Source organism: Dasypus novemcinctus, chromosome 8 (assembly GCF_030445035.2).
Source record: "Dasypus novemcinctus isolate mDasNov1 chromosome 8, mDasNov1.1.hap2, whole genome shotgun sequence".
Lineage (NCBI taxonomy): Eukaryota > Metazoa > Chordata > Mammalia > Cingulata > Dasypodidae > Dasypus > Dasypus novemcinctus.
Window position 1 is genome coordinate 45,635,082 of NC_080680.1, and position 27,931 is coordinate 45,663,012.

At 39.3% G+C, this 27,931-nt stretch overlaps 1 protein-coding gene across 3 annotated transcripts in view; it reads right to left on the reverse strand.

Moving 5' to 3' along the window:
- GLIS3 (GLIS family zinc finger 3) overlaps positions 1-27,931 on the reverse strand; it is a 501,464-nt gene that overhangs the window by 309,863 nt on the left and 163,670 nt on the right. For 2 of the 3 annotated variants that reach the window (XM_004457407.5, XM_004457408.5), the window contains 2 exons: positions 25,485-25,692; positions 17,489-18,608 (listed from right to left, as the gene is read on the reverse strand). In XM_004457407.5, the coding sequence (XP_004457464.2) occupies positions 17,489-18,608; positions 25,485-25,692 (1,328 nt within the window). The remainder of the gene's footprint in view (positions 1-17,488; positions 18,609-25,484; positions 25,693-27,931) is intronic. The other variant, XM_058301792.2, reaches the window with a different exon arrangement.

Below are 27,931 nucleotides of genomic sequence, written 5' to 3' on the forward strand. Positions count from 1 at the left end.
CAGTGGTCCAGTGAAGTTGTTTTACGTCTAGCTTTTGTATATCTGTCTGTTCCTGGAGTCTCTGTCACCCAGTGGTAGAACTAATAATCCTCTTTCTCATAGTGTCTGCTTACATGCTGTTAAGTGCAGTAGGACCTAAGACACACGGATCCCATTGTTAACGCTCCCCAAGAGCACAAGACCATAGTGGTAGAAACCTATTTATTCTCTTGGGGCATATCCTTATTGTTTTCTGTCTCTCTATCTTCTGGTTTGGAGACATAAGTACAGATATTTCAATGTCAGGGCAATTTGGAAGAACTTCTTTAACCCTTTTTCTACTCAATGGCCCCCTGACATCCTCATGGATAAGGGGAGGTAGGTCAGGAACACAGGGCAAAGCAGGACAGAGGAGATACCAGGTGTTGGGTATCTCCAACACCTCACTACTCCTACTACTCACTCTACTTTCACCCCAGCCCCCATGGATTCCAGGAGTACAGACACCAATTCCCTCAGAACTTGACTTCTCTTTTCACTTTAAATTTGTTCAGCTGGTCTCTTAGCTTGAAGATACTATCTACAAACCAATGACCCCCAAAATTGTATGTTCATCCCAGACATCTCCTAATCTCCAGATTCATGACTTGAATGTCTACCAGGCCCTCAAAGGTAACAAGTTCAAAAACAAACCTCTGCTTCATCCTTGTCTTAGTTTCCATGCTTCTATGACAAACACCACACAATGGGTTGGCTTAAAGGATGGGAATTCATTGGAGCATGGTTTTTAAGCCAGAAAAAAATACAAAATCAAGACATTGCAAGTGATGCTTTCTCCCCAAAGTCTGTAACATTCTTATGCTAGCTGCTAGTGATCTTTGGGGTTTCTTGGCTTGTGTTCCTGCCTCATGTCACATGGTCATGACCTCTCCTTTCTCTTCCAGGTCCAGCTGACTCCTGGCTTCCTGCTTCCAGTTCCTCCCTGTGGCTTTCTCTTTATAAGGCCCCCAGGAATAGGATTAAGACCCATCCTTACTCAGTTGGCCATGCCTTAACTAAAAATAGTATCTTCAAAAGATCCCATTTACAATGGGGTCACACACACAGGGATGGGATTAAGAACATACCACACTCCCCATATCTCCCATGATTGCCCCAACTCAGTTAAATTAATTTCATTCCTTCCAGTTATGGAAGCCAAACCTTGGAGTCACCCCTGACATCTCTGTCTCCCATACCCCATATCCAATCCACTGGGAAACCCTCTCAAGTCTACCTTAAACACAAACCAGAATCCAACTGTTCATTCCAGTTTCCATCACTGAGCATAAACCAGACAAGGCTAATGCCACAATTCTTGATATTTCTAGACCACTCTGCCTCAAGGCCTTTGTACATGCTATTCTCTCTGCCTGGAACTTTCTTCTCCCAGTTATCTGTATTATTTTCTAAAATATAAACTCCAGAAAGACAGGAAATCTTGGGTCTGGTCTTGTCACTGTCTAGAAGCCTAGAAGGGTGACTGGCATGAAACACTTGCTCAATAAATACATGTGAATGACTGAAATATACTCATCTGACTTATTCTTTCAGAGAACTTTCTTTCTGATTGCACCTGAGGATCACTTATAGAGACCACAGAAAGCATTCCCTCAAGAGAAGCTGCCAACTGAAGCTGAAAAAGAAATCTTTCTTACCTTAATTAGATGAGTCTACCTTATAATGTAAATATAAACCAAATATTTAAATATCTAAAATATCTTTAAGTGAAATAATTACACCAATAGCCTTAAGAAATTTTTTCATATTAAGACAATTTTCTTTTTTGAATTTTATGTAATACTTATCTGAGTAAAAATGGAGACAAAACAAAATGATTTAGAGTTGGTCAATATAATGTTTTACAAATGCATGATTTCTGTACTTGAAAATGCAAAATTGTCCTCCTTTCCTGACACCTTCAATTAAGCCTATTCTAATCTCAGCTAAGTGAGAATCCAACTTCAAAATTTCACTCCCAGGCACAGCTGTTTGACAAGTGCAGCAGGAGCCTGTCAAGACACTTGGCAGCATCATTCCTCATTCCTTCTGAACACAATGGGCTTTTTTTTTTTTTTTTTGGCCAACCCCCATTACTCACCGGTGGTAATTAACAAGACAGTCTTTGGAGGAAATGTACAATCAGGTAATCAAAAATGCCTTTTATGGAACTCCTCCTTGAAAATAAATTATTGACACTGCAAATGGTCAATATGTACTCTTAATTTTGAAATAAAATGCCTGTTGATTTACCAAGATCTACGTTCCTGACCCTGTGGTCTTGTGAAATTCATTTTAAGTTCTAAATTCAAGAAAAGTGATGGTGACACAATTGTTGATTTTGATTTACTGCCCCAAGGGAGAAAGCGATTAGAGTGATTTCTCCATTATGAGCTCAAATCATGCATCTCCTTCACCGACTGGTCCATCATAAAAGCACCCAACGGATGGGGCATCCGCCTACCACACGGGAGATCCAAGGTTCAAACCCCGGACCTCCCGACCTGTGTGATGAGTTGGCCCATGCGCAGTGCTGATGCATGCATGGAGTGCTGTGCCACGCAGGGGTGCCCCCCACGTAGGGGAGCCCCGCGTGCTAGGAGTGTGCCCTGGAAGAAGAGCCACCCAGGGCAAAAGAAAGTGCAGCCTGCCCAGGAGTGATGCCGCACACACGGAGAGCTGACGCAGCAGGATGACTCAACAAAATGAGACACAGATTCTGGGTGCCGCTGACAAGAATACAAGCAGACCCAGAAGAGCATGCAGTGAATGGGCACAGAGAGTAGACAACTGGGAGTGGGGGGGAGGGTGGGGAAGGGGAGAGAAATAAATAAAAATTTTAAAAATAAATAAATAAATAAAAAGCACCATGCCATGCCAGGGTCACAATCTGAAGTTGGCCTTCCCTGGGCACACAAAGGAGGAGGAGGATCAGGCTGACCTAGACGACTAGGGGCTGGAGTCCTGACTGGGTGGAATCGGGAGAGGGGGTCAGGGCACTAGGTTGCTGGGGAAAATATACCTGCTACAGGGACAAGAGAGATAACTACAATAAACTCAGTCCTTGCCTCAAGAACCTGAATATGCCCCACCTCAATTTATGATGCATTTTTGGACCTTCAGAAACAAACAGTACCTATCTCATTGTCACACCTTTATAGCAATTTATATCCCAGCACACTTCCCACCAACACCTTAGACAAGTTTCGACAAGTGCAGCTGAATCACTTGAGATGGGCCAAAAGGTCAGGGTCCTGAAACTTTGTCAGCCTGATTATCTAAAGCCACTGGAAAGCACTCCATGTGCCGTAGAGAATGGGTAGACTTACCACCACACAAAAGCAGCTTTGTTTCTGTAAATGTGACGCCTCCTAATTAGAATCAATGATTTTTTTTATTGTCGTTCCTGATAAGCTTGTTTGCCTAGCTTCATTTTCCTAAAACACTTTAAACGTTTCTAGGAAGGGTGAATGTCGGCAAAACACTAGACAGGCCTTGAACCAGGGCTGTGGTATTGCATGTTTACAATTTGTCATCCTTGGGGGTAATTTTGCAAGCTTAAACACACTAAAGGACATATTATAAAGAGCGAGGCAATTTCATTTTGTTTGAATATATTCATGGAAATGTACCAAAAGTGTCCATAGAGGCACATTGTCATTTTTTCCTTGAGTGTGTGCCAGTTCATGACCAAAAGCAAGCATTCAGAGAATAGAAGAGCATTTATGACCATAGTGTGTATCAAATAAGCTGCTTTATGAACACTGACACCGCAAGGGGTTCATAAAGGAATATTGTGTTTCAGGATCTTAGTAAAATAGCCCTTCACACCAAATTTCTTTGTACAATGGTGGATCTCTTGGTGATTCATTTATGACTTTGCCCTTGATAATGAGCAGATCTCCTTCAAGGGTAAGTGCCTGTGGGACATGAAGACATCACCCATCCTCATGACTTAGAAAAGATGATGAGCAGTGGGGAATTATGCACCATGAACATATAATTTGGACAAGGTGGGAAACCCTGAGTAATTCACTTGAGATAGCAAGAGTTTTCCCAGCAGTGCTTGACAGTATGGCAATGGAATCCTTGGAGAGTTAATATGAAAAAAAGAACAGTTAGGATGAGAAAGATCTGGTAAGTTGAAAAGTAAGTTCTAGGAACCTGCACTGATAAGTTTCTTTAAAAGCCCCTCCCCTTCCCCAAAAAAAACCAAAAGCTTTCAGGAGATGGTTCACCACTCATGGAAAACTGAAAGATCAAGATTGAAATGTTTTTCTTTTCAAGGAGATATAGAAAAGTAGGACACATCAGGTGTGAAGTAGGGAGACACGTCGAGTTCTCTGTGGTAGAAATAATACTGTGCTCACCAAAACTCTTTGATTTTGCTCCTGGGCACACAGAAAGGCCACATTTCCCAGGCTCCCTTAAAGTTAGTTGGGTCATGTGATTGAGTTCTGCATGACAGATATGAGAAGTGAAATGCACCACTTCCAGGCCTGGCTCCTAAAACTTTTTGCACAACCATCAACGTATGTTTTCCTCCTTCCCTGCCAGCCAGATGCAGAGAATCCAGCGGATGACTCTAAGGCCCTCGACTCAAAGTGTGGAGCCATTACAGTGAAGGATCCTGGATCACTATACAATCACAAGCAGAAAGCTGGATTACAACATCAACAGGAAATAAACCATTATCATGTCAAGCCCCTGAGATTTGTGGGTTGTCTGTTATAGAAGTAGATTATTCTAATATATTACAAAAATGCTTCCTTCTTATCATTTGTCTTCTCAAATATTATTTTATTTCCTAAGAATATTTCTCAACTCATTCTTAAGCAGAGTGATTCCAGAGACTTACAAGAGCAATGGAAAAACTTAATTTGCCTTCAGATAAGCAGAATACAGGTTATTTAAAAAGAAAAATGCATCACTTTTCTGAAAAGTTGGACCAACTGTCCTTTTCTTTCTGACAGATCAAATTAAAAAATATTTTACTTATTTAATTTTAACTTTTTATTATGGAAATTTTTTAATCTTCACACAAGTACAAATAACAAAATAATGAACCCCCATGCTATTGCCTAGGTTTGAGAAAACATATGTATGTGTGTGTGTGTGCACGCATACGTGTGTGTGTGTTTAAGGCCTATTACATATCAATCAGAGCTATGGGTAGGACTCAAAAACAAATTAATAAATGATCTTTGAGTATGTAATAGAAAGAACAGAGTCTGAATCTCAAACTTTACAAATTAGTTAGCTCTGAAAGCTATAGTGAGGATTAAATAAGGTAATCTAGAGTAGCTCAGAATTTGTGACAGCTGTTTTCTTTCTCCTCTCATTTCCCTGAAGCCATTTTTGGTCTAAGGGAGATGTTCAATACTTCTTGGGAGGATCAGGGCACTGAATCTTGTCTCAGCCATTCACCATTTGTATATTTGAAATTTTCTTTCCCAAACTTCTCCTGAAAGTAAGCCTTGAAGAGGAGAGAGGCAGGAAGGAAAGAGGCAGGCGAGGGGCCCTTGAGACATTATCGAAGCTCTGGGGAGCACCAAAGATAAGATGAAGGTGGATTTCTACTTCAGAATTTTGTCCAAGGCTGTATCCCTCATTTTCCCTTCATTACAACTTCCCTCCATTCTTCATTCTAACAAAGCTGGGAATTTTTTACACCAGAAATTATGACTGGGGGAGAAGGGAACTGCAGAAGAAAATGAATTCAGCAGTAGCCACATTTTTCAACAAGTCCAGTACCCATGGACCAACTTAAAAAATTAATGTTCTTTCTAATATACATTCTAAAACACAGTAAAAAGTTGTTCAAGAGACACAAGCCTGAGAAGCTGTCTCACAAATTTTAGGAATAAGAACCCTAGACCAATCAGATGCCCCTCTAGAACACTGAATTTCTAGGTCCACTCACGTTGGCTCTCTGCTGGGCTCTCTGGTCAGGAAGGCAAGTGACCCACAGCACCTGCAAAGCTCAGTCATGGGTGAGGCTCCAGCCGCTAGATCAGGAAGCTCAAGTAATAAAGGGCGAGTCTCTCCTTTTACTCGTCTGAGTCTAGAGAGGCACGAGGCCTCCTGATGTTCCAGACTGAATCACTGGGAATGGACACCATTTTGATGAGAACTGATTTAATTTGCTCTCCTCTAAACATATCAAGCATTTAGCTCTGTTCTGTATTAATTCATTCTGAGCCGAAAAAAAAAATTTCCAAAGTAAATCTCAGCAGTGGGGGAAAAATATCTCGAAAGGGCTGACAAGCTCAGCATAATGAGCGGCAGTCCAAACCTTTGTTTAACAGTACTTCACTCTCTTTACAGATTATAAAAGGAAATATTTAACTAATGGAAAACTACTCATACATGGGATAATGTATGCAGCCTCTGTCCACATCTTAATCATTCTACATAATTGATCAAATAGCTCTGGTCTCCAGTCTTCCCCGGGTTTTTTTTTCCCCTTAAAAGTCCACAGCAGAAAAATGCTTTTATGCTGGTCTCCATTTGTGTGTTTCCCTGGCTGATCATTTGGCATAAGAAAAATCATGTTTCATATGATAGCTGCCAAGCAATACATTTTAATGAGGAAGTAAACTATAAACTTTAATAAGAGAAAATAGAGATGGTTTGAGGGAGCCAAATTTTCATTTCACATGCACTAAAGCACAGTGATTGCTACCTCGCTGCTGCTACAGCCTAAGAGTTTTCATATTCACTAGATTTGTACTTGTATGATCTAGATTTGTCATTCTTCCTAATTTTAAAAACATTATCCCTATTTAGACAGTAAAAATCCTCCATGTTTGGCCAAAGGTAAATTTCCAGCCTCACTTCCCATTCCTACCTAGGCTCACAGGAACAAACTACCTGGAAATTGTTTCTTCCACTGGACTCTTTCACTGTGATGTCTCAGCCTGAATGGTCCCCTTTTCCCTTTCTCTGTAAGGATTGGTTACTCCCTTATTGCAGGATATAGTCACCTCCTCTAAGAAGCCTGCCAGACTCTGCAGACATAGTTGCTATGCCTTTCCATTAAGCTAGTTAATCATAGCCCTTGCTTCATTGCTGTTTAAATAATTCTTACATACCTGTCACCTTTCACTGGCTCGGCATGAAGTCAATCCACTCTCCCAGTGTGGCTCCCTGGTTGCCCTTCTGGAGCGAGCAGAGTAACTCTCACGCACATACTGTCTGGTGGTGGCCAGAGGGATTCCATCTCCCTGCCCTGGGTGTAAAAGACAGCTCAGGGAACTCTCCTACAAATATGGGAGAGCAGTCAAGTCACGCTGCCTGGAGCAAAGAGTTGTTGGCTGTTTGACATAATGCAGTTTGCAGTTCCTGGACGATGAGAAACTCTTTCCTAGGAAGAGAGGGTATTTGTGTCCATGTAAATGGGGAAATTCCTAGGGCCTCATATGCATGGCTATATTAGTCAGCCAAAGGGGTACTGATGCAAAGTACAAGAAATCCATTGGATTTTATAAAGGGTATTTATTTGGGGTAAAAGCTTGTGGTCACAAAGCCCTAATGAGTCCAACTCAAGATTACTTCCTTACCAAACTCTGTTGCCACATGTTGAAGCAAGATGGTGGGAGATGTCTGCAAGGGCTCAGCCTTCCTCTTCCCTCTTAAGGCTCTGTAGGTCCACCTTCTTCCGATCTCAGCTGTAGGCTGGCATAGGCTCATCTCTCAGGCCTTCTCAGCTGTTCCGTTCTCTTCAGCTGCAAACTATCAGGCTTATCTCTCTTTCTGGAACCTCTGCCAAGTCTATGGAGCTGTCTCTCTTCCTCTGTATTATTCTTCTCTGTGTATCTACTGTGTGAGAATCTGTTTTACTAGCCCACCCTGCACACCCTAATGACATGGTCAAATCAAAGCCCTAATCTTGATTTAATCAAGTAAATGTAAAGCCTTTTAATTTAAATCAATCAAAGGGTATCATGCCCAGAGGAACAGACCAGTTTACAAACATAATCAGTATCTCTTTTTGGAATTCATAAATAATATCAAACTGACACAATGGCCAAGACAAGAAGCATGCACAGAAAGGATCTAGGAGGCCCCTGTGCTTTGCCCTGGAGCTATTCTCCAAACTAGTCTCCAAACTCATACTATGGCTAAGTCCTAAAGAAGAGCACATACATAAGTCAATCTACAAAAACTGAGAAAGGTGTTTTCCCGTCTTCACTTTGTCACCTCCTGGCATTCAAGGAAAGTTCTGTCAAACATTTGCTGGATTCAAGCTTAAGTAACAGATGCCCTGAGTCCTTAACACATTAAAATATCAAAGTGTCCAGGTTTTAACAAAAGTCACAAAACATACAAAGAAACAGGAGGCAGTGGCCCAAGCCCAAAGGAAAATATTAAAGCATTAGGAACTATCAATGAGGAGGACCAGACCTGGGATAAACCAAACATAGATTTTCTCTTCTAATGATCCTAAACATGCTAAAAGAGCTAAATGAAAACATGGGCAAAGAACTAAAGGAAATCAGGAAAATAACAGATGAACACAAAGAGAATATTAATCAAGAGATGGAAATTATGAAAAGGAACCAAACAGAGCTGAAGATTACAGGAACATAAAATATAACATTCCCCAGACAGGTTCAATAGCAGATTAGAACTGGCAAAAGAAAAACTTGGTGAATTTGAAGATAAAGCAAGTAAATTCATCTAGACTGAAGAGCAGAAAGAAGAAAGAATGAAGAAAAGTAAACAGAGCCTGAGGAACCTCTGGGACACCATCAAGCATGGCAATATATGCACTGTGGGAGTCCCAGAAGGAGAACAAAGAGAGAAAGGAGAAGAGAGCATATTCAAAGAAATAATGGCTAAAAACCTCCCAAAATTAACAAAAGACATGAATATACATATCCAAGATGCTCAACTAACTCCAAACAGGATAAACCCACATAGACCCATACTGTGGTATGTTATAATCAAATGGTTGAATGCCAGAGATCAAGAGAGAATTCTGAAAGCCACAGGAGAGAAGCAAGATGTCATATACAAGGGAGCCTCAATAAGATTAAGGCAAATCAAACTATGGAGGCAAAAAGGTAGCAGATGACTTATTTAAAGTGCTGAAAGCAAAAACTTACCAACCAAGAATTCTATATCTGGCAAACTGTCTTTCAGAAATGAGGGAGAGATTAAGAGAGTCTCAAATAACAGTTGAGGGACTTCATCACCACAAAATCAACCTGATAAGAGATGCTAAAGAGAATTCTGTAGATTGACAGGAAAGGACAATAGAAAACAAAGCCACATGAAGAAATAAAGATCCCCAGTGAGGGTAATGGATATGGGTAAATAAAATGCTAGTACTATTGTATTTTTTATTTGTAACTTCACTTTTTACATTTATAGAATCTAAGAGACAAACAAATAAAATGTAATGATAAATCAGTGGCTTGAGATTCATAATGTATAAACATGTCACTTCTGAAAAGAACTACATAAAGGTGCATGGTCAGTGGGGTAAGAACATGGTTTGTGTATACTACTGAAGTTAAGTTACTATCAAAGCAAACAAGACTGCTACAAATTTAGAATGTTAAATTTAAGCCCCATGATAATTACAAAGAAAATATCCAGAAATATGCAAACTCTTAGAGACAAAAATTAGAGTACAGGTTGCCAGGTACAGGAGACAGGGGAAATGGGGAGTTAATATATAATGGGTGTAGGTTTTCTATTTGGGGACATGGGAAAGTTTTAGTAATGGGAGGTGGAGAGCATACTGCAATATTGTAAATGTGATTAATCCCATTGAATGGTATACCAGGGTGTGGCTGAGATGGGAAAGCTTATGCTATATATATGTTCCCACAATTAAAAGGAATATGTGTTCAACTAAAGGGACAAAGACAATTTAAGGTAGTACATGATCCCAGTTGGGATCTAGCAAGGGAGGAGAAAAAATTCAAAAGGACATCATTGAGACATATGGGGGAATTTTAATATAAGCTGTAGGCTTTCTATCAATGTTAAATTTCTTGAACTAGATAACTGGAGAGGGGAAAGAGCAGATGGCAGAGGGGAGAGGGGAGCGGGTACTGGGGAGAGGGGAGGGGGAAAGGGGATAGAGAAGAGAGGAGAAGATGGAGAAGAGAGAGGAGAGAAGAGAGGGAAAGGGAGAGGGAAATGGCAAATACTGCGAAAAGTTAAAACTGGTGGATCTGGGTAATTCCGGCGTGGGGTAGGGGTACGCTGGGGTTTTGGAATGGGGTTTATAATACTACTTTAACTGGTCTGCAAATTTGAAAGTATTTCAAAATAAAAAGTTAAAAATAAAATAAAATAAAGAAATATTCCAAAGCTTACACACACACACACACACAACATTCCTAATAAACTACAAAACTGATTCCCCATATTATTACAATCTGAATGAACTAAGAAAAAGATGCTTTAAAATCTATACCCGGACAAACCTCAAGGTTACAACTACATCCCCTTAATTAGATCAATTGTGAAAGGATTTACATAATTCTTTCTAATTTTAAAAACATTATTTCAGGGAATGAAATTAGAGAAGAACCACAGAATAAATATGATCTAAAAAGAATATTAACCATCAGGTAGTTAATGATTTTGTTTAATGAGGATAAAATCTCAAATATTTAACCTTTTAGACAGGGTGGCTATCATTATCTATTGTGTTTCATTAATCCTAGAATAGTACAGCAAGGAAACATAAAGCACAACTTGCTTTGAATCATGTCCCCAAATGTGCTATGAATTTATTTTCAGCACAAGGTTCATGAAAGGACAGTTCCCCAGGTAAACTGGATTAAATGCCTTCTAAAGGGAAATAAAATTAAACCACTAACAAATGGCAGATTTCTCAACTGTATTTTGGGATGTGAAATCCGATTTGACAGATGCCTTATAGACTGTGTTCAATGTCCCATCTGATGAAGATTTTCTGTGGTTTTGCTTTTACCTGTACTAAGAGATTTGTAATTTATGATGACTTATATATGTCTACAGTATGTTCAACATGTATATATACAGAAAAATATTCCTGTACCTCTCTCATGTAAAATCACTGGAAAAAAAACTTGAGATTTTCTGTGTGTGTGTTTTAAAAATCATTGAGTTTGCATTATATGTTTGACAGACTGATGCCTTGTGGGATATGATTTGGAAGCTACACTCTTTCTGATATTTACCAGATGTTTCACTGGTGGGTTTCAGCCTCGAGAGACAAAGAGGATATTAATGTTAATTTTATTTATTTAATCACATCAGGCAGATTTGATAAAAGGGAAAATTCAATATTTTGGTAATTTACAAACTCTTCAGAAATATCCATAGTAGCAAAAATGTTTTGAAGATTATAGTATATTAAAAGCAGAAAGCGTGCATTGTATTTGGAAGGAAAAACACTCTATCTTACCTTTAAAAATGGGAATGATGTGGCGGCATTGTCAGTTCCACATTAACTCAGGCAGGCAAGGAGGTGGTAATGATATATATTGTTCAGTACAATACTCAAACCAATTTTGACTATTAATTGTGGGAAAGGAGAACTCTGAATAGGAAATGGATACTTGGCTGAAAGCATTCTCCCACTACTGGAGTTGCTCTATATCTTCTTATCTCTTGTTTACTGCAAGGGATTGCCTAAATTACCCTAATAATTGTTCAGTGATAATGAAGATGTACTCTATTAAACACCTTCTCCTGACACCTTAAACTAAATGACAGGGCAGGCTTTTATTTATCTGGAGCTCAATGGCAGAACTTAGAAGCTTTTAGAGCACTGCTTCTCTACCTTGGCCACACATCAGAATCACCTAAGGAGCTATATCCCAGACTAATTACATCGCAATGTCTGAGAGAGGGACACGAGCACTTTGTAAAGCTCTTCAGGTGATTCCAGTGTCAGCCAAGGTTGAGAAATACTGCCTTAGAGGTTCTAAGTGGGTGGGAAATAGCTAAACCAATCAATACTCTTAGGATAATCACTTAATTTCTCTAGGCTTTGTCCTCATCTGAAACAAGGTAATTATGTACAGGAGAGTAGAAGTGGCATACCAGTTGATTTCTTGTATTTTTTTAATTTAAAATTTACTTATAATTATGAAATATTTCAAACAGGAAGCAAAGTATAGAAAATATTATAAAAGATATTTATGACACCTATATTCCCACCACCAAGTCAAAGAGAAATCAATATTTTACCATATTTGTTTCTGTTCTCTCTTTGGAAAAAAGATAGCAAACTCCCCACACTCCATTTCATCCTCTTCTCTCCTTCCTAAACATCTTAAGGTTTACTATCTTAAGGTTACTTTTATTCTTCCCTGGTGATCTTAATGGTTAATCAATTAATTATATATCTATAGCAAATATATAATATTGCTTACAGAATTTTTTAATGTACATAAATTGTATTATACCATATATATCTTTCTGCAGCTAATTTTTTACATTGTTTTTGAGATTTATCCATGTTGATATAGGCAGGTCCAGTTCACTAATTTTCAACCCCTTTATATTATTTCATTAGAAATAAACTACAGTTTATCAATTTCCTTATTATGGACATTAGGTTATTTGTACTTTTGAAAAATGGAAGTGTAATAAACACCTTTTTATGTGTCTCCCGGCCACCATATGCAAGAGTTTCTGTATAGTAAATACCTAGACACGGTTTTATTAGATATGCTCATCTCCAAATTTACTAGGTAATGCCAAATTGTTCTCCAAGGTAGTTATATGGTCACCCTAAGTTTGGAGAACAATATAATTGTTTATGCATATTGCCCCTGCCTGCCCAGAACTTGGTCATTTCATTTTCCAATACCTCAACAAATTTTCAAATTAACCATTTCTTAAAAATTCTTCATTAGTCATTGTCCCCATTCAAGTCCACTACCTATGACTCTCATTAGAAATGCAAAAACATTCCCACTCTCCACACCTTCATCAATACTGATATTATGAGGATGTACCAATTTTTGCCAATATGAAGGTCTGAAGTGGTAACTAATTGCTATGCTTAGATAATATTTTCTTTCTGGTCTTCTAATTGTGGTTACCACAACAATACCAAGTCTTGTCAAAATAACAAAATAAATGCTATGGAAAAAAATGCCTCTTGCACAGATTACAAAGAATTTACTTTTCTCAAGAAATGTCTTACATGCCTAAAGCTGGCCCATGAACCCATAAAGCAGGCCACAGAGCAGGCCATAAGGGAGGAATGGGGACAGAGCCCCAGCTCTGTATTTATTTTCTTGTATTCATAATCCAATGTTACTTAAAAAGCAAACTGCCCAATACTGAAGCCAAAGCAAATACTGTGGATTTTGCCAGGCAAAATGCCTGTGGAGAAATGAGTCAATTCATACAAAATTCAAAGCTGTCTTTGGTCAGTGACATTTTCATGAAAAACCATGGGCGGGTAGAAGTTTTGCAAAATTCCTTTTTGTTATTAGATAAAATTCACCCATGAAAAATAAGTGAAGTTTAAGTGGCAACCCACATTGCCCCTAATTCCCTTATTAACACTCCCTAACCTCCCAGCACAACTGCTTTCCTTTGTGCACAAAGCAAGCCATCCGCATTTCTGATCCTGGCAGCAGATCCTGCTTGCTCTGCCCCGATCAAGAGCAGCACTAAAGGCAGAGCGTGCCTGAGCCCACTCAGCACACACCTTACTGGGAACACTGCCCAGATGTTGCACTGTCTTCAACTTAACAGCAAAAAGACATACAGTGAAAACATTCTCAGGATGCACTCTTTTGGAACAAATGCTATGGAATCAGTTAGGGATGCTCAGTGTACATCCATGGTTTGGGGTTACCCTTCATGCTGTGCTTTTCGGAATGTGAAAGGGGAGCGGAAAGAGACATAATCACATATCCATGACTCATTCTGACTTGAGAAGGTGAAACTTTTATCATCTCAGAAAAATATAATTCAGCATAGCTATACCTGGGAACGCTTGAGAGTTTTGATAATACTAAGATTCATCAATATTGAGGTTGGTCTAAGCTGAGGAAATTCTCAGTGGAATGATTTGGCACTTGTTTAATAAACAGCAGTGAATGGATTCAGGTATTTTTAACATAATATTACCATATCCCGGTCTCTAATGTAACTGAGGCCTGCTTATCTGCCAGTTGGGGCTGTACTACTCAAAGCCTTTGCCACTGGCTAGGACTCTCTCTGCAATGGAAGGCAGGCCTGAAAAGGGAGCATCTGGCCTGGCCTTCCACAGAATTAAGAATGAGATCCCGAGAAGGGTGAAGTCATTCTCTTCTTCCAGACAATGAACCAATAAGAAATTAACAACCCTTTCCCAACTGCTTCCAGAGTTCTGGGGAAGGCTGCAGCGCTCAGTCTGAGGTTCAGAAAATGTGATCTCCCATGCGTGAAAGGAAATCTGGTGCTGAGGGAGAATACCAGCTTCGGCCTCTTAGCATTAGCCATGGTCACCAAGTAGCCCTTTCACACACTCTTGTACCGTGACCTTCAGACGCTCCTGGTGCTGTTTGTAGTTGTGATCACCAAACCCAACTGGGGCATCATATCTTTCTAGGGACAATAAGCTAAGTAAGTGAAAATGATGACTAATTCTAAATACTCTACATAGTAAATTAATAAGAACTAAACATACGTAAAATAAAAATGGTCTGCATCTTCTAATTTAAACCACTCCCAGACTTTACAGACACATGCCACAGAAACCGAAAGATCACTTCGCATCTCCAGAAGAGGAATGTAATCATTTTACTTGGCAATGATCTTGAGCTTTGACTCAAATACCATCAGATTTTAAAGCAGTGGGATATGAAAAATTTCTGTTTTGTAAGAGGCAGAAAAATACATTTTTTCTAGTATGCGTCCATATTAGGCACAATGTATGCTGTATATGGATTACAACTTGAGAGGACTGCTAAACTGACAGAAAAATTATTCACTGCCAGTTGGCTATAGCCCTTCAAATCAAGCAGAGGACATGTAGCAACATAACACTTTCCAGAAGACATGATATGTATGTTTTATCATGAAAATAGATGTCTTCCTTTTAAAACAATATAGTCTCAAGAATAGAATTTCAGCATTAGTCAGCTCCTAAGAAACCCTACTTTGTATAAATACTGCACTATAACATATGTAAGTCAATACTTCGTGGTTCCAGATTTGATATGTTATTAAATTTAGCAATCTGAATTTTACAAAGATTTGATCTAGAGTGGGGAGTGGGCAGACTAAAAGGAAGAGAGAAATTACCTCCCATAGCCATCCTGAGACAATAAAAGATTATGCATGGGCCTGCAAAATTCACCTCTCAGCTTACTCTTTCATTGAAGTATTTCTGTTTTTAATAGACATCATGCATTTTAGCAAAAGTCAACTTTATAAAGTTATATGCCTCTGCAAAGTCTGGAAACAGTGGGAAAATGGGAAAATCCTATTTCACAAAAATTAATTTTGCAATGCAAAAAAATATTTTTTGGATAATTCAAGCCTTTATGTTTATTTCAGTAAAGCCAAATCCAGTAAACTATTTTCAGCCAGGATTAGTCAGAACTAAAAGTCTGGACTGTTTTCCTTCAGAGACTTAATGTCTTTCCTGCCTGCAATAGGCCAGTGTACTCCAAACAGAGTAAATGGAATTGCCTTCAATTGCTTGTCTCTTTCCGGCATTTTTAAAGCAGAACCCTACTGACAGAGTAAGATTTTTGCTGCTTGGAATGTAATTATTCTTTTATAACCTGGCATTTTCACAATGTATAAGCTTTAGGTTTTCCTTAAGAAAAATCACAACATGGGGCATAATGTAACAACAAGAAATGCAATTTCATTTTCCCAGAAATTTTTAAAACTCTTTCAAAAATACCCACTGGATAGTGAAAGAGTGTTTCTAATGCCTACATTACAGTTATCACCTGCTTGGTTTGCTTTTATATGAATCAGACAACTTGGCCAACCTACAATCAAACATAAACATGGTCCAAATTCTTTATCATCAAGATATACTGGGAAACGGACTTTGGCCCAGTGGTTAGGGCGTCCGTCTACCATATGGGAGGTCCGCGGTTCAAACCCCGGGCCTCCTTGACCCGTGTGGAGCTGGCCGTGCGCAGTGCTGATGCGCGCAAGGAGTGCCGTGCCACGCAAGGGTGTCCCCCGCGTGGGGGAGCCCCACGCGCAAGGAGTGCGCCCGTGAGGAAAGCCGCCCAGCGTGAAAAGAAAGAGCAGCCTGCCCAGGAATGGCGCCGCCCACACTTCCCGTGCCGCTGACGACAACAGAAGCGGACAAAGAAACAAGACGCAGCGAATAGACACCAAGAACAGACAACCAGGGGAGGGGGGGAATTAAATAAATAAATAAATCTTTAAAAAAAAAAAAAAAAAAAGATATACTATATGAAGGAAGGGACTCCAGTTGGGGCACCACATTTTTTGGAAAAATTCCTTTTTAAAAGGGAATATTTATATATTTCACACATTTAGAGACATATATCATATTCAGTATCAATGGGCTGTCTAGAATTCTCAGATTTTAACTCTGAAAGCAGTAGCCCTGTCCATCTAAACTAATATAAACACATGCTCTTCTTTTTCCAAGAGTTAAGCTGTCTGGAGATCGTGAAAAACCATCCTGCGATCACAAGGGTGATGGTCTGCTTGTTAAACCGTGAGGGTTTCTGTAAGGTATGAAATTACTAGGAAATCATTTAAATATTATATTATACAAAAATAGTAAACTTTGCCAAGAAACAGAGATATTTCCAGGATTGAAGGTGAAAAGAAAGAGACACCATGTCCACTTCCTTCAACACCAAAGGTACATTCCCTTCTAGGCTCCTTATCCTTGTATCGTTCTACAAAATTCCCTCTCCTTGAAATTAGGTGAGATTCAATGGCATCCCCTGGGTGTTTTTATGCTGGCTATAAAACCTTTAACTGGCTTCCCAAACCTGGCAATGTTTTCCCTAGCCAAGCTGCTAAGTAGTGAGTTCCTTTCCAGATATCAGAACCACCCCCTCACCCAACTCCAGTACTCATCCAGTTGTTGGAGAGAAGGAAAAATCACTGAATAATGGCTATGCAAAAGAGCTGAAGCCTGCTGGTGTTGGCAGTGTGTATGTCTCCTCTCTTGCACATCCCTGCATATTTCAGAAATTCAAAGTTTGTGCTTGTGTGGCATCTATTTTCCAAGATTTAGGGACAGTCTGGCAGATCAATCTCCCCTGCTGTGCTGGATCAGGTAGATTTGCAGAAGAAATCTAGAAGTGGAGAGAAATGGCAGCCTCTACTAATTAAAGAAAACTTGATCCTCCTCAGGCTAAAGAGGAGTAAAATCTCATGGATACCTAGACCACCAGGCATCAAAACTCCAAGGGAAGAAAATGTCCCCAGAGCTGAGGTCTGAGTTGGGGAAAATGCATGCATGAAGAGCAAGCTGGACCTTCAACAAGCTTTAGAAACTTACCGTACACTTATTGGGCTTCTCCCCAGAATGGACTCTCATATGGATCAGCAGTTTGTAGCGGGCATTGAATGGTTTGTACCTTCGAGGACAACCAGCCCAGAAGCAAGTGAAGTCTTCTCCTTTCCGCTGGTCTATGTGAATCTTCTCGATGTGCCGCACAAGTTCCTCCTGCTGGTCATACAAGGCGCTGCAATCTATCCACCGACAGCAGTGCTTCCCCCCGAGGTCATCCATCTCCCCATCCTCCTCCAGGGCTGCCGGGGCTAGTGGCAGCGGCTGAGCATGGGGCACCAGCTCTTGATGATGAAGGTGGGGGTGGGCATGGTAGGGGGGTGGGGGGCCTTGGGGAGCTGGTGGCAACGGAGCAAGAGCCGGAGTGCGGGGCAGGTCCATGGTGCTCCTTGGGAAATCGTCCAGGCGCTCGGTCTTCAGCATGCCCGGCAGCTGGCCATCAGGGCCTGGTGGACCATGCTGCACCACCATGCTGTTGACCGGGCCGGGCTGGAGGCCGCCGTGCTCCAGCTGCTGCATGCGCTCATACTCAGCCACACGGTCCTCACTGTACGCTGGCAGGGCCAGGCCGCCACTGGCCACGAGCAGACCCTTCTGGCTGCTTGGGACGGAGCACGGCTGGGGAATGCAGCTGCCGCGCACCCCCAGGAAATGGCCATAGACCTCTGGCTGTGGGGACATGTTGGCAGGTGACGCCCTGGAACCGTTGATGTAGGCGACCAAGGACGTGGGTGAGGTGCGGATAATTGTGTTGAAGTCTATCCCAATGCCATCAGAGAGCGGGGACAAGGACAGAGCTCTCTTCTTGGAGCGGGCTGAGTGTGACCTGGTGGAAGAGTGCCTGGGGCTAGGGTAAGGGGAGTGGCTGTTTTCCATACCAAAAAGGTAGGATGGCAACGAGTTGGAGACACTGTTGCTGGACGTGGATGTCCCAGGAGGAAAGCTAAGGAGGTCCCCTAGATCACTGCCATTCTGAGGGCTGTGGTTGGAAGACAGTGAAGGGAGAGTCCTGTAGCCATGAGACCACTCTTGTTTCACGCTCAAGGCCAACTGACTTTCTGTCAAACTCAAAGTTGTGGACGCCAAAGACTCACGCGAAATAAGGGACCTGGAGCAGCAGCCAGAAGGGGGAAAAAAAGAAGGAAAAAAAAAAGACAAACATTTTAGCAGGATATGGATTGCTTAAGAGCTAAAGAACACTGCACTGACAATCCCTTAAGTATTTCCCCTAATTACATTCTCCACTAAACACACATTCTTTGGCTGAGATAAAACCCAAGGCTTTTTGTTCCAGGTAAATAACATTTTACCAAGAAGAACAATAAAGGCTAATGCTCAGTGGAATAATAAAACAAAAGATCTATTGTTATAAATAATCTTAATACTTTAATGATAATAAATAGTTCTTGCTGTATTTTTAAATATCTTTTAAAGGTAGAAAAAAACAATAAATGCCTGGCAATTATTACTGCTGCCTCTCACAGCAAACCAAATAAGCAAGTACCTATTAAGGACCTACTGTGTGCAACATGCTATGATTGGCTTTGCAGGAATACAAGTCCAAACAAAGTTATAGCTTCCAAGTAAAACCTACTTAGAAGGTAAAATAAAAATTCATGCTTGATTAAAAAAAAAATCCTCACAGTCAAAGGGTAATCTAGGGGCCTAATAATTTCGCAGCTTAGTTTCACTGATATTAAGGAATTATTAAGACTTTTTTAAAAAGCAAACTGCACTGTCAATACTCAGGCAGTCACAACCTCAAATCACTTAGGAAATGAAAAAAAATTTTTTTTTTAAGTTCTAATATATAATGGAGTAACAAACTGAAATCAAACCATATTTGGAATGATGTATTTGGGCCTTGGAGGGTTTAATAACACTCACTAGTCAGGTTTTGGATGTGCTCTTATCCCTAAATTAGAGCAGCCTTTGGCCAGCAAATTGTTTCAGGTAGTTCACTTTTGCAACATTTTCTTTCCTTTCCTTCTTCTGCTTTAAAAAAAACATATTTTACATATCATGGCATGTTATCTGCATATCAAAATAGTTTGAATGTCCCTCTGGCCACTTTAAAACTCATTTTGCTTTACTACAAATAATAGAAGAGAAAAGTCACATCCCTAGGATGGGAAATTTGTCCTAAAGAGGCTAGACATAACTCACTGTATTTCCTGATTCAGACATGGTATATATCAGAAAAGCCTGGTTAACTTGTATGTCCCTGCCTTGGCTTTCTACAGAGTTCCATTTTCTAACAAAAAGTTAATCAAAACAAAATGTTACATAAAATGTGTGTCTTCCCAAAATGAACACTGTTACTAGCTCCAGCTGTTAAACAGCAACCTGTGGCAAAAGAACTCAAGGGAGAGAGAAACATCCTCATCCCACTTGTTCCTTTTACTCTGTTTCACAAAATGGAAACAAAGAACATCATTTCCTACAAGCATGAGATATTAGTAAGAAAACATCTCTGCTCCGAATTGCACAATATAAGATGATAACAGTGTGATCGACGTGATGTTTCCATCAAGTGTAGTAATATTTACCAGTGACAAACACGGCAGGAATTTACATCCCGTTGTTGCCCTTGACACGAGATTTTTTTCTTGGTGCACATCATCCTCATATTCAGCCTGCCGTCCTTCGGCAAGCCCCATAGTGGTTCCTGAACTGCCTTTTTTTTGAACTCCTCATGGACCTTTCAATTATCTCCCCACCACGCCTGCAGCACGTGGCTCTCCCTGCTGGTGTTGGATGTCAGGGGCCTTTTGGTCCTGTTCCCAGTCAGATTTAGGAATTGCTTTCTGATCCAAACTAAACCAGAAGTCATGTCATATACAAGACAGAGACAACTGACTTTGTTTTCCACCCTGAGGTTGAGAAGGTTTTAAAACATAAAGGACCAGAGCTTTACCAGACCTGGACAGCTGAGTGGATACCTTATTCTCAAATGGTACATCTGCCTAGTGACTCTCATGTGGAGCACTTTAAATTTTTAAGCAATGAAAAACAGACAGAATGTATTTTATCCACCCTTCTATACTTTGCTTATTAAAATTATATTATTTGCTTTGAGGGCAGCCTATCATAAGGCAAGTATGTTTGCTCCCTTGTTGAGAGATGCTTCTCATTTTTCTCAGATTACACCTAACCATGGTTCAATTTAAATATGAGCATAACCTTGTGCAGGCATGTTCCTTGACTCCTTAGACATCTCAGTTTTCGAGGACAATTACCATCTATTTTTCAAAAAACCAATTCTATTGTATTCATTTTAACAATATATATAGGGAATGCTCTCCCTTCTATCTCCAACATCTAATAAGAACAAAACTTTTCAAAAAATAGCCTTTACCTAACAGCCTTTCTTCTTCCTTATGGTATAATCACCCAGATCTTTTACTCTTTCAAAGTTTTAATCCATGAAGCATCACCTCCAAAACACTAGCTCTCAGTAAGACTCCACTTTCCAAAGAAATTATATGCCATCGATACCATGATGGTAAATGTAGCTAACTTTAGGCATCTATGTGTATTATCTTCTCAGTAAAATTCAAAGCCCTTCAAGAGAAGACATCATTTTTATCTCCCCAACAGTGTTAAAGACATAATATGTACTAAAGAAATTGTTCATTAAGAAGGTGAATAATCAATCAATATAAAGTTATAATAATCAATCAATATAAAGTATATTAAGTTTAAAGTTAATAGAAAGTTGTAAATAAAAGTCCTCTACAATTTACAAAGCTCTTTCCCTACAATTATTTAATCTGATAGAGCCAGGAAGCAAGAAAAACCTTTTTTTTTACCTCCATTTTACAAAGAATAAGCCAAGGGTCTAAGATATTCATCCCAAAGATAACAACAACAAAAAAGACCGAAGTCCTTATGGAAGTACAAATGAAGCAGCTTTGATAGGCAGCTACCTATCTGGATCATATACTTTCTCTGTTGTTTTCCCTACATCAACCCCACAAAATGCTCTGCTTGGTTAAGAGACCTAGTATAACAGGCTTAAAGTCACATAAGCTAAAACTGGAATCCAAATTTTCTGTTCTCTTTCCACAACAATATACTGAATGATTATGAAGGATTTCAAAGAATTCTCATCTATAATCTTTACTACTAGACACACAAGGCCTATGGGAAAGAAAGTGACAAAGAGTTTTGGTTCTATCAGCATACTGAGAACAATCTCTATTTCCGTATGTGCACCTGATCCTAAATGTGTTATTTCGGTTGACTGCTTGATGTGTGAAAGGGAAGGGGATATGTCTCAACCAAAATAAAACCAATATGAAAAACGCAGGTACCATGGGGAAATAGTTATGGCTGGTGAAGCTAGATCTTAGTAACTCCCTTTGGGCCTTAAGAGGCATGACGACCATGAATTACTTGGTTCAGTGCCAAGCACTAAAGGAGGAGCACATGGAAGTCCCCAAATCAATGCTCAAGAGAACTATGTATGTATGTGCATATACATATATGCTTATAGGTGTGTGTGCGTGCATGTGTATATATCACACGTACATAGGTATTTATAACAGAAAAGAAAACCAGTCCTACATATCCAGAAGTTCTTGTCCATGTGCCTGGGGAAATCACCCAAAAGAATGAAAACAGCATCTGAAGACAGGATGGCTTTATAAAATGTTAGAATTTACAGAGAGTCAAGAGTCTATAGCCTCAGCCTCCATGGCCTCCTCTGAGTTTTGTGAACAAGCTCTACACCCAAAAAGAAACTCTAGGAAATTCCATCCCAAAAAACCACCTCCAAGAATTTCTGGTTTAAGAGACAAAAAGCTAAATGTGGTATCCTTTTGGAGTTGGAACAACATCATTAGACTGATGTCTGAACTTTGTGACTGACAAGCTAAATGACATTGGGTAAGACTTTCTGTGTGGGCACCATCATCTGTAAAACAGATAATACTTGGAGTTGGTTGATGGGTATTCAGTCACAAAATGTAGAACCACAATGTGTATGAAAGCACTGGAAGAACTAAACATATACAAAATCCATGCCAATAGCATCCGATCTCTTCTACCACCCAACTTTTGTTGGGCTGGCATGTTAAGTCACTATATGAGGTTACCACAGCAGCACCTCAGTCTTGTCATTTTAGGGGAAGCATATGCAATAGCCTCTGTGTTTTGTCAATGGTTAAATCAAGAATGGTTCGTGAGATCTTCAAGCTGGAAGGTATAGTTTGCATTTATGTGTGAGACAAGTCAGAATGACTAGGAAAGTGACAAAGGCAAATACACAGCATCAGGGCATGATTCTCATCATTGGATTTAAGAGAAACCAACAAAAGTAAGAAAGACGTGCTTTTCCAAGAGGAATACACCAGAAGAAAAATACCAAAGGTGATCAAAAGAAATAAAAACAGTCAATTAATACATTAAAAAATCATTCAATATTACCAATAATTTAAAAATGCAAAATAAAGTATTTTATTACAAAATTGGACAAAGTTATAAAATTAAGTATACTCAGTATTTGAGAAGCTACCAGAAAACAGGCACTTTCTTAGATTGTTGTGAGTTTATGCATGAGTTCATGAATATCCTTTTCTCAGTGCAGTTTGGGAATACATAGCAAAAGCCTCAAAAGTGCACATATACTTTGACCCAGTAAATTTTACTTCTTAGAATTTCTACTAATAAACTGAGATGTTCAAAAAAAAAAAGACTTACAAGATTGATGCAACAAAGCATTATTATAATTTTGAAATAAATGGAAACAATTGTCTAATAATCAAAGACTGATAAAAAAATTACAGTATTATTTATGTATTTTTACTTATAAAAGTAGAAAAAGCCAGTATTTGATGCTGAAGAAGATTGTTATTACACAGGAAAGTGTTTATATTAAAACTGAAAAGAAGTTTATTATAAAACTATGTACATTATTATATCGATGTGGTGGAAAGGAAAATATATGCTTATATGATGTACGTGTATGTATATGACTAGAAGGATGTACATCCAAATTCCACCCATGGTTGTTTCTGGATGACAGGATTCAGGATGACTTTCATTTACTACCTTTTACTTTTCCATATTTTCCACATTTTCTATAATGAATAAGAATTACAAAAATAATCAAGGGAAAAAAACAATAAATTATATAGTTTACATTTAAAAAAAAATACTTATACCCCTAGCCAGCAAAGCAAGGCTTTCCGTAGTACGGTCATGTGCCAAACTGAACAGTGCATGCCGCCTCTCCCACCCCTGCCCCACCGCTGGTAAGCACTCAGTGGATAAAACACAAAACTATTCTCTCTCTATCTTCTCTTTATCTCTAGGCAGCAGAATGCCTTCAAGAGCTGAACTGCTGAATTCTTTCCTTCCTCTCCTCTGATGGAACACACAAAGATGATGAACAAATGCGACCTCTCCAAATTGCTGAAAGTCAGTTCTATAGTTTGTCAAGCTACTTTCCAACTACTGTTTCTTTGCTCATACTGCAAAAAATTATTTCCATAGAAGGACTCACAGAATACATAGTCAAAAACACTTGTCACTGCATCTTGAAGGAGTTGTCTTTCAAGGAATTCAAATTATGCTAAGGAATCAAATATGCCAGTAAAGACTGAGCTAATGACCCTTCCCTGGCCAACCCCATGAAAGGGACTACATAAGGTACATGGCTTGAGCAGCCTGCGCCATGCCGACCGTCAGTGTTCCTATTAATTATGATTCTCTGCCTTCAAGGCATGGGCTGGACTTGCCACAGACAGGAAGCTGAAGGCTTCCCAATGACACCTACCCCATGAGCACAGCTAATTTTACATGCAACACTCAGCAAGTCTGAGAAGTCCCTCAAGGCAAAATCATCAATGGGAAAATGACAGCAGCTTCCCATCACAGAAAGTCTCAAGTGAAAAGTAAGCTTCTACCTTATAAAAAATTGGCATAAAAAATGATCCAGGAACTATTACTTCTGAGTCTCAAATGGCAGCTAAGAGGACAGTGCAGAGATAGAAGAGCAGAAAAGAGGAGCAGGAGGAAAACAATGGGGAGGGGAGAGGAAGAAGAAACAGGATCCCAGAACTGCAAGGCAGATTCCAACCCCCCCAAAAAGAGGAAGCAGAGCAGTGAAATCCTTAGATTGCAACTAAGGCACAACAAGTACTAAAAGGCAAAAACTTTGGTTTGTATTTTCCCAAGAAGACAAATTCTGGAAAATTAAATCATTCATTTCAAATATAGAAATAGACATCATATATAGCCCAGTATTTTAGTTTTATGCTCCTTCTAATATCAACCTTTTAGAAACAGAAATAAAAAATTTGTCTAAGAGGGTGGTTTTCCCTTCTATTCAATTCTCTTCCATGGAGGTATATCCGTGGCATTTATTGCACCTACTTGTTCGGCACCTAGTCATACATTCTCTTGAATTGTTATGTAATGCACACAAGAAAGTGTGTCTTTCCAGACACATTATAAATCATTATAAATTCATGATTTCTACTTTGATTTTCTTTACTGTCTCCCTAAACTTTGACTATTCTGTCATGCAGAAAATAGGTATGTGATAAATATATGTATGGGGGAATGGAGGATGGAAGGAACAGACTGTAAAGCAGTCTAGGGATTCGGCAACATATACCCTGAAAACCACAGCAGGAAAGATAGGCACATGGAGCATCGCAATTCTCTAGACCATGATATGACTTGCTTTACCAGGAAATGACAAATTTACATAGTGGGCTTTAGTCACTGAGGCCCCAAACTCTCAAACTGGACATTCATTTTACTCACACCACAAGACAGCAGTTCTGAAATCATTTCTCCCAATTAAGCTGTTATGGTACATATTTAGTTTTCATATGCATTTTCCTACAAGGCTGAAATTGAAAGAGTTGTTTGAGTGTGTGCATGTGTCTGCATGTATTCAGGAAGAGACGGAAAACACTCATGTGTTGTGATTATACCATAAAGAAAGGGAATAAAAAAAGTAACTCGAGACCTGGTATCTGAAGGAGGTATATTCAGGTTGGCTGCATTCATTGCCCTCTGTAAGCTAGGACTGATCTGGTTGCATGCTGTAGAGACCTGGCTTGCTGGAGGTGAAATGGGTCCCAGTCGCTGAACCATCATGGGACTGCTGGTGACCACTAGATTGTTGCAGCTGCCTTTTCCAATGGACTTGCACTGAGGCCCAAAGCCAAGAGCCCCTAAAAACAAATGAATCAGGTTAGCTTCCATGTCCCTCACATCAGAAATCAGTAAATACACAAAGGTGCACACTTATTTTGGGACACATCATTAGAGACAGTCCTTGGAACATTTTTTTCAGTATTGATGAACCAAAAAGCTTCTCTAATTCCAAAGAAAAAGCTTAATTGCTACAATAGAAACCTTCCATGATCACCATCATACAAAATGTGCTTATATTTTGCTCCTTCTATATATGTGTCCAGTTATATCATATCTAATAACCTTATATAAAGGGTTAAAGTGGTAAGTAGATGGGATTACCTATATCAAACCAAGTTGTTCCTAGAATAGCTAATATCTTGAATCAAGAAACGTTCATAATGCTGGAAAATCCTGTTTAGCTGGTTTGCCTCATTCTAAATCTAGCCTTCCAAAAAGCCTCTTTAAAAGGATATAGTCTGGCTATATTGCTCCACTACTGATTTCACCTCTACATCCCAAAACATTGTCATTGGACGTATACCCAATTACAAAAAGAAAAAAAGAAAAATCAGGATGAGACTGCCATAAACAAAACACTCATTCTAAAAGCAACATGGTAACCAATTTGACATAGACTTCATTTTCATTAGTAACAATCTCCCAATGAGGTAAAATTTGGGACATACCCAAAGGAGGAAAAAAAAAAAAAAGAAACCCACAAGAATCTGCACTGCTATGGGAAGTGAAAAGTAAAGAGGAGAAAGGCAAACACTGCCATGACTTATTTATTTAAAAAATAATAACATACAAGTCATTCTAGACATTCTTTTTACACAGATGTACTTTTTCAAATATTTCTGGTAAACTACCTGGCTAATTTCAGTGACTGTATACTATTCCCATGTCTCATAAATGAAAATACCTATGATCTCACTTTTTAACAAATTAGGTTCTAAAATACACCAAACTCCATCTTTTTCAATGATGTATTTGAGATCAGAGTAGGTAGAAAAGTGTCACTGCAATTTTCCTTAGCCCCAGTGGGCATAATTTCCTACTCCGTTTTTCCAAAAATTAAATAAACAGCCAAAAGTGCCTCTACCTGTCATCTTTTGTAACCCATTTTCTTCTAAAGCCCACAAAACCAAGGGGCAAATAAGACCCCAGAGCAATCACCATGCTCACATCAACAAAACCACATCTCAAAAATGCTAATGGAGTCACAGCATCTTCACCTAGCAGGAACCCTGCTTTAGCCCAGTCCTTCGGGAAACTAAAATCCAAGTGATAATTGATTTGTCCAAGGTCACAGAGATTTTATTTCAGAAACTGATTCCACCAGGGTGTGTTTCATGGCAACTGTGTACTTAAGGTTAGGCATTGGGATGTTTGGTTTCTTCCTTGGGTAGATAATTTTCTTGATCATTAGCTCCGATTTTTTTTTCCAGATTTATAAACTATAACTTTTCTTCTACCCAGCCCACCCCACCTACTGTAGCTTATATATGACCCACCATCTTATGGTAACTTGAAAGATCAGTTATAGATGTTCTTTCTGTTTTCATTATCTCATAAAGTGTTGCACCATCAAGGCTTCATCCTGATACCAAGAGTGGCAGGGATATTTTTACATACTGCATCAAAAGCTTAGTTTCTTTACAAATCCCAACAAACTATACACCATTTGTTTTTCAAATCCCCTTTTTACCTTGGTAAAAGGCAATGTGATGGTTCAGTATGTAAGACACCTGAATGCTCTCCCCAAGTTCCATGGCTATCAGACATGCTATTAAGCTCATCATCAAGTGTCAAGCATTCTGTCAAATTCAGTGCCATATATTCACCTAAGGAACTCATGCATTTCATACCTGTCTCTTCCACAATGTCTACCTCTAAAACAAAGACATATTAGCAGCTCGAACTGCACACCTAAGAAATATTACTTGATGGCAAAGCATATTAATACCTTATTTTATCAAATCTAAGATGCCATCAATTGTGAGACGTACCATTAATTTTATGTACCAGTAAGAACAGGCACTTCCAATTAAACTAGTGCATGGCATCCAGGCTTCAGAGATGATGAGATGTGAACATATGTGCCCCTTAAAATGTATAAAATACCAATAAGACAGCTCAATAAAAAGGTCTTTAAATTCTTATCGTGTTCACGCTCTTCTCCCTGCCTGGAATGCCCTTACCTACAAGCTACCTAAGCAAGCACCTGCGCATTATTTAGATCTCAACTCAAAAGTCCCCTCCTCTGTAACCACC